General features: G+C 55.2%; 1 protein-coding gene across 1 annotated transcript; it reads right to left on the reverse strand.

Moving 5' to 3' along the window:
- Window positions 1-235: 235 nt before the first annotated feature.
- LOC137431088 (RNA-binding protein MEX3B) lies at window positions 236-7,677 on the reverse strand. Its single transcript, XM_068121985.2, has 2 exons — window positions 7,080-7,677; window positions 236-2,637 (listed from the first exon to the last, which is right to left on the reverse strand). The coding sequence occupies exons 1-2, from the start codon at window positions 7,330-7,332 to the stop codon at window positions 1,382-1,384; spliced, it is 1,509 nt and encodes a 502-aa protein (XP_067978086.1). The 5' UTR covers window positions 7,333-7,677; the 3' UTR covers window positions 236-1,381.
- Window positions 7,678-8,036: the final 359 nt, after the last annotated feature.

Raw genomic sequence — 8,036 nt, forward strand, 5'->3', positions numbered from 1 at the left:
GTCAACCCAAAGTGGCAATTTGGCAACGCGAAGGCGCATGGAGACATCAGGACGAAACATCGGTGCACGGTTGTCCATCACACTGGCACAGGGAATGCAGTGGGAGCCGTCCAAGGCAACGGCAAAGTTTTCGGCACGTCCCACGGGTTGCGTTCACGTCAGGAGCAACAACAAACCCAACACACTTACGCCTGTCAAAGAAAGCTTCACGAAAGAGAAAAAAAAAGACCAACAGTTATTTTAAAGGTCCATTTATTTTTTCAACAGGTATTGACCAAGACGGCATCAATTTCCCTCCGAAACAATTACTATAATTTGTACCATCAGGTAATACACGTAATGTGCTTAATATTCGGGTCGAGTGCAAGAAGTGTTCCAGAAACCAACGGTGGCCTACAATCTGCTCAAGCAGAACATTGGTACGGTCAGAAAAATAAAACTCTCAAATACAGTTTTCAGTCATCTGTCTCTGTAAATATAACATTACTATTTGGCCACATCCATAAAAGGCCTGTTTGATAAAATAAAAAATATATTCTCTCCACTCTGCTTAATAAAGTATAGACTCATTAAATTTAACTAGATATACAGAAACTTGTAGTAAACATACTAAAATATAAAACAAAATCACTTTTTTGATGCAGTGGAATTTTCACGGTCCCATCGTTCATAAAAGGCATACATTTATAATAATGGGATGTCGTCTTTGTTCCATCAATAATAGATATTTGTCACATACAGTGTACCTTTAAGAAACATGCTTTTTAGTGAAATGCTAACATTAGTCTATTCGCATATTTTTTTTTCCTCAACTACCTCTAATATTACAATACTATTTGAAAAGCATTAACAACGCGTGTTAATAATTCATTGTAGTTTGTTATTAAAGGTAGTTTTAACAGTGTCATGCCATATATGCAAAAAAGACTGCCCTCAATAACAAAAAATATTGATCTCAACCTCCATAATTTAAATTAATCCACTAAATCGTAAACATTTATTATAAGAAATATAATGCAATTCTTCAAGTCAAAAAAACAAAAATATATTTATCTGTGAGAATATATAATATAGAGATTACATGGCTATAAGCTGACCTGCTTGCAACATCGTTAATTGGCCCTGGAGAAAGGGAATGAGATCGAGAGGATGCAGTGGAGCAGGAAAGCTCACTTGAGGATATTGGGTGGAGATGAATTGCATGGACTTGGACGGAAAAGGTTGGGGGAACGGGAAGGTGGTGGGAAAAGGGGTGGAAGACGGTGCAACGAAGTTGAGGAAACAAAGATAATAGTACAAAATAAATGGAGTTTGAGGAGTGCGATAAAAGTAAAAGGGACGACTCGCATGACGCTGGCAGCAAATGACCGCCGCTGCGCGGTTAGGAAAAGATTTGAATAGCCTGAGTAACGGGAGCACGACAGACTGGGCACTTGGCCTCGTTCTTCTGGCAGATTTCACCGGCACACTCCATGCAGAAAAGGTTGTGGCCACAAGGAACGAGCGCAGCCGTCACCGAACTTCTCTGGCAGACGCTGCATTCTCGGCCTTTCGCCAGGGTGACCGGATCAGACGACTCGCTCGAGCCTGGGCCCGACGCTAGGCTGCAGTCGGCGGAGCCGTTCAATGTTGGCGCTGCAAGATAGCTTCCGAGCGTGTGATTCAAGGGGTCGCTGCGGGCACGTCTTGCCAGCGGGTGCTCCATAATGCTGCCCCCTCCAGCAAAAGTGGGTGAAAGGCGGGTGGCACCCGACGTGGCTCGCGGTCTGGCTTGAAGAGCTCCCGTGGCTCCAAGAACGGCCATTGGGTTGGTGCGTTCAAACTGGGCCCAAAGCAAGGCAGCAGATGGCACTGAGCCCTGGCTCACCGATGGTCCATCATAGCTGGGCGCATCGACACCGGCCTCCTCAGAATTAAGAGATGAGAGAGAATCTGCAAAAGCAAACCCTGCATTGCTGCTGTATGGACTTGTTGGACTGAAATCGGTACTGATTCTCCCACTACCCAGATCTGTAGAAGCACTGCCCAAAGAGCTTGAACTGTCATTGCGGTTGTTAGAAAAGGGTTTCCGGGGAGGCCGTATCCAAAGGCTGCCAGGCTGGTAGTTGCCAGCCTCAAAGCCGACGTCGGTACCATTGATGTGGAAGTCGTTTTCATCATTGAAGTCAACAAGGCCACCAGTACGTACAGCAATGTGTGCCTCAATCTCCTCGCGTGCTCGGTCCACATTCTCAGGCATCCCCGTTACCTCAAATACCGGCTCCTTGTCTCGGCTTGGCGTCACAATGTACGTGTGCGTTGACTGTTGGATGCGCTTTATGGTTGCTCCCTTTGGCCCAACGACGAGGCCTACAACACGGTATGGTACACGTACTTGAATGGTCGTTTGGCCAGGGACGTTTGGTGGACAGGGAAGCGGACAAGGACCGGTGCCACTGCCAGAAATGGCACCGGGGCCACCGGGCTTATTCCGTGAGGCACGGATGACTGAAAAGTGCTCAGCAGCAGAGAGGATCTCACGCTTTGCCATAGCCACGTCTTCCTGTCGTCCGGTGATGACAAACACAGGCTCTTCGCCACGAACAGGAGTCTTGATGTAGGTATTCGTTTTAGCTCGCAGAGCTTTAATCTTGCACCCTAGAGGGAAGGACATATTTCGGGTTAGTAGTGCTTGAGAAGACGCCGTCATCGAATGGGTGAAAAATGATTATCCGCCACAATAACTAAAAAACAAAAACTATAAACAAGAATCAGCCAAAAGTAGAGGACAAAACACCACAGTGTAAAAGTGTGGAGAAAGGCCGCCCCTCTCCCCCCATCCACTTTCCAATCAACACTTGATGCAAACAAAGCCAATGTAAATCTGACGCAACAAACCCAGGCAGTGCAAAATCAGCAGAGGCCGACAGGCCTGATCTCTTAGGCCCACCAGAAAACCAAGATGGTGGCCATATTTTGTCTGGGTGCCATGGTGGGTGGAGTCAAGCGACAAATGTACGCGAGATCCGTAATCTATCTGACCAATGGCTGCACATTTCAAAAATCGACCCCCCAACAACAACAACCACGCAGAGCTCTTGTAAACCTGTAACTTGTCGCAAGTAAAAACATACTTCACTGATTTGTAATAAGCATCCCAAGGCGAGTTAACCAAATGACAACTTGCAAGGCATCAAAAGGGTAATATTTTAACAAAATTTCAGGCTGCACGAACCCAATGGTTGCTGGTATATATGAACATATTAACTAATCTGAAGTGCAATTGACAAAACAGTTTGTCACGGGCAAAACGCAGGTCCCACGGGCAAAACGCAGGTCCCACGGGCAAAACGCAGGTCCCACGGGCAAAACGCAGGTCCCACGGGCAAAACGCAGGTCCCACGGGCAAAACGCAGGTCCCACGGGCAAAACGCAGGTCCCACGGGCAAAACGCAGGTCCCACGGGCAAAAAGCAGGTCCCACGGGCAAAAAGCAGGTCCCACGGGCAAAAAGCAGGTCCCACGGGCAAAAAGCAGGTCCCACGGGCAAAAAGCAGGTCCCACGGGCAAAAAGCAGGTCCCACGGGCAAAAAGCAGGTCCCACGGGCAAAAAGCAGGTCCCACGGGCAAAAAGCAGGTCCCACGGGCAAAAAGCAGGTCCCACGGGCAAAAAGCAGGTCCCACGGGCAAAAAGCAGGTCCCACGGGCAAAAAGCAGGTCCCACGGGCAAAAAGCAGGTCCCACGGGCAAAAAGCAGGTCCCACGGGCAAAAAGCAGGTCCCACGGGCAAAAAGCAGGTCCCACGGGCAAAAAGCAGGTCCCACGGGCAAAAAGCAGGTCCCACGGGCAAAAAGCAGGTCCCACGGGCAAAAAGGCAGGTCCCACGGGCAAAAAGGCAGGTCCCACGGGCAAAAAGGCAGGTCCCACGGGCAGAAAGGCAGGTCCCACAGGCACAAAAAGAAGCCCTGCAGGCCAAGGCAGGAAAATGAGGTACTTGCAGTGACGAATGCTGACACGCAGGCAGAAAGGCAGGCCCCGTGGGCACAAAGACAAGCCCCGCGGACACAAAATGAAGCCCCGCAGACACAAAGACAAGCCCCGCAGACACAAAGACAAGCCCCGCAGACACAAAGACAAGCCCCGCAGACACAAAGACAAGCCCCGCAGACACAAAGACAAGCCCGGCAGGCACAAAGACAGGCCCCGCAGGCACAAAGGCAGGCCCCACAGGCACAAAGGCAGGCCCCGCAGGCACAAAGGCAGGCCCCGCAGGCACAAAGGAGGGCCCCGCAGGCACAAAGGAGGGCCCCGCAGGCACAAAGGAGGGCCCCGCAGGCACAAAGGAAGGCCCCGCAGGCACAAAGGAAGGCCCCGCAGGCACAAAGGAAGGCCCCGCAGGCACAAAGGAAGGCCCCGCAGGCACAAAGGAAGGCCCCGCAGGCACAAAGGAAGGCCCCGCAGGCACGAAGGAAGGCCCCGCAGGCACAAAGGAAGGCCCCGCAGGCACAAAGGAAGGCCCCGCAGGCACAAAGGAAGGCCCCGCAGGCACAAAGGAAGGCCCCGCAGGCACAAAGGAAGGCCCCGCAGGCACAAAGGAAGGCCCCGCAGGCACAAAGGAAGGCCCCGCAGGCACAAAGGAAGGCCCCGCAGTCACAAAGGCACGTCTCGCAGTCACAAAGGCAGGTCCCGCAGTAACAAAGGCAGGCCCCGCGGGCACAAAGGCCGGCCCCGCAGACACAAAGACAAGCCCCACAGACACAAAGACAAGCCCCGCAGACACAAAATGAAGCCCCGCAGACACAAAGACAAGCGCCGCAGACACAAAGACAAGCCCCGCAGACACAAAGACAAGCCCCGCAGACACAAAGACAAGCCCCGCAGACACAAAGACAAGCCCCGCAGGCACAAAGACAGGCCCCACAGGCACAAAGACAGGCCCCACAGGCACAAAGACAGGCCCCACAGGCACAAAGACAGGCCCCACAGGCACAAAGACAGGCCCCACAGGCACAAAGGCAGGCCCCGCAGGCACAAAGGCAGGCCCCGCAGGCAGAAAGGCAGGCCCCGCAGGCACAAAGGAAGGCCCCGCAGGCACAAAGGAAGGCCCCGCAGGCACAAAGGAAGGCCCCGCAGGCACAAAGGAAGGCCCCGCAGGCACAAAGGAAGGCCCCGCAGGCACAAAGGAAGGCCCCGCAGGCACAAAGGAAGGCCCCGCAGGCACAAAAGCAGGCCCCACAGGCACAAAAGCAGGGCCCGCAGGTAAAAAGGCAGGCCCCGCAGGCACAAAGACAGGCCCCGCAGGCACAAAGGCAGGCCCCGCAGGCACAAAGGCAGGCCCCGCAGGCACAAAGGCAGGCCCCACAGGCACAAAAGCAGGGCCCGCAGGTAAAAAGCCAGGCCCCGCAGGCACAAAGCCAGGCCCCGCAGGCACAAAGGCAGGCCCCGCAGGCACAAAGGCAGGCCCCGCAGGCAAAAAGGCAGGCCCCATAGGCACAAAGGCCCTGCAGGCAAAAAGGCAGGCCCGCAGGCACAAAGGCAGGCCCCGCAGGCACAAAGGCAGGCCCCGCAGGCACAAAGGCAGGCCCCGCAGGCACAAAGGCAGGCCCCGCAGGCACAAAGGCAGGCCCCTCAGGCACAAAGGCAGGCCCCTCAGGCACAAAGGCAGGCCCCACAGGCACAAAGGCAGGCCCCACAGGCACAAAGGCAGGCCGCACAGGCAGGCCCCGCAGGCACAAAAGCAGGCCCCGCAGGCACAAAGGCAGGCCCGCAGGCACAAAAGCAGGCCCCGCAGGCACAGAAGCAGGCCCCGCAGGCACAGAAGCAGGCCCCGCAGGCACAGAAGCAGGCCCCGCAGGCACAGAGGCAGGCCCCGCAGGTACAAAGGCAGGCCCCGCAGGCACAAAGGCAGGCCGCACAGGCACAAAGGCAGGCCCCGCAGGCACAAAGGCAGGGCCCGCAGGAACAAAAGCAGGCCCCGCAGGCACAAAAGCAGTCCCCACAGGAACAAAAGCAGGCCCCACAGGAACAAAAGCAGGCCCCACAGGAACAAAAGCAGGCCCCAGGCACAAAAGCAGGCCCCAGGCACAAAAGCAGGCCCCACAGGCACAATAGCAGGCCCCACAGGCACAATAGCAGGCCCCACAGGCACAATAGCAGGCCCCACAGGCACAATAGCAGGCCCCACAGGCACAATAGCAGGCCCCACAGGCACAATAGCAGGCCCCACAGGCACAATAGCAGGCCCCACAGGCACAAAGGCAGGCCCCACAGGCACAAAGGCAGGCCCCAAGGCACAAAAGCAGGCCCCCTCAGGCACAAAGGCAGGCCCCGCTGGCACAAAGGCACAAAGGCAGGTCCCGCAGGCAGGCACAAAGGCAGGCCCCGCAGGCACAAAGGCAGGCCCCGCAGGCACAAAGGCAGGCCCCACAGGCACAAAGGCAGGCCCCACAGGCACAAAGGCAGGCCCCACAGGCACAAAGGCAGGCCCCGCAGGCCCCGCAGGCCCCACAGTCAGGCCCCGCAGGCCCCACAGTCAGGCCCCGCAGGCCCCACAGTCAGGCCCCGCAGGGCCCACAGTCAGGCCCCGCAGGCCCCACAGTCAGGCTCCGCAGGCCCCGCAGTCAGGCCCCGCAGGCCACACAGTCAGGCCCCGCAGGCCACACAGTCAGGCCCCGCAGGCCACACAGTCAGGCCCCGCAGGCCACACAGTCAGGCCCCGCAGGCCACACAGTCAGGCCCCGCAGTCAGGCCCCGCAGGCCCCACAGTCAGGCCCCGCACTCCGCAGACCCCACAGTCAGGCCATAAAGGCACATCGACACACCGGCAGGAACAAAGGCAGACCCGGTAGGCACACAGTAGTCAGGCAGGCCATCGGGATGCACCTGCATCCAAATGCGGACACTCGGAACACCATAGAAACAGCACGAAAACTCGGGAAATCAAAGAGCGCATTTAAATATCAAAACAGTGACCGTGATGCAACAAACACCGTCCGTTCACCCGAATGGAAAAGGCAATAATAAAGGAACAAACGAAACAGGAGGAGAGAACGGGCGGCGCCCGGTGCTGCCATTGTTCTCGGGACACACAAAGCGCTTTACCTTGTCGACCCACGATCTCGGCAACGTGCTCCGAGCTGGGCACCGCGACGCACTCCGTGCTGTTGTTTCGGCGCTTGCCGGGACCGTCCCCGGCGATGCCGTTCGAAATGCCGGGCGTCGCCTCGTCAAGGCCCAGTAAGGAAAGCTGTTCCAGAGCCATCTGCAGCGCTCGGTGCTCGTCCAGCGGCTCCTGCAGCCCGACAACCCGCTCCGTGGTCGTTCTGTCTCCCTCAACGAGCACAGAGCTCGGCATAGTCGCGCACACGTGTCCGATGGTTCGCTACGTACTTATCGTACGCACACATATGATCATAAATACACCAGATAGATCGACAATCGGCGATGTCTCTTCAATGAATCTCTTGCGTTATACTGAAGTGAAAGGTTCGATTTAAATTTATATTGAATGTATCTTTAAAAAAATAAGTTAAACTCCCACGAAAAGCGAGAAGTTCTGAAACGCAGCTTTTTGTAAGACCGACCTGAGGAGAAAAAAAAAAAAAACTCCCTTTCTCTCTCACCCTCTCGCAAGTTACCCAGAACGCGCGCGCACCCGCTCCGACGAACGTCCGCCTGTGCTTTGTGACGTCATCGCCTCGTGGTCGCGCGCCCATTGGCCGGCCTCGTCACGTGCCGCGAGCCGCCGCGTGATTGGTAGCTGTGCGTGCCCTCGGTTAATAAGGCGCTCGGATGGCGCTTCCGAGGCGATATTTGAAAGGTCTTGCTTGGATTGAAAAGATAAATTATCTAAACCCGACGATGTAATAAAGATAACGCGGGTTAATGGGGCCGACAATAACCGTGAAAGGATTTATTTTTAAAACGACTTTAAAATATTGATTCTTATTGTTTTGGATTCACGGCTCATATAATTATCTTGTGAAGAATGGTGGATCGTAGGTGAATAGGAATGAGGTGGAGCGAGTTCTTTATGGCCAAGAGGAGAAACTTTAGAGG

This window comes from Myxine glutinosa, chromosome 7, assembly GCF_964187855.1.
Source record: "Myxine glutinosa chromosome 7, kmMyxGlut1.1, whole genome shotgun sequence".
Lineage (NCBI taxonomy): Eukaryota > Metazoa > Chordata > Myxini > Myxiniformes > Myxinidae > Myxine > Myxine glutinosa.

Bases quoted from the DNA above. Each gene is read 5' to 3' on its own strand.
- LOC137431088 (XM_068121985.2), bottom strand. From the start codon at position 7,332: ATGCCGAGCTCTGTGCTCGTTGAGGGAGACAGAACGACCACGGAGCGG. The intron at 2,638-7,079 runs GTAAAGCGCTTT...CCTTCCCTCTAG, and splicing joins CGAGATCGTGGGTCGACAAG to GGTGCAAGATTAAAGCTCTG.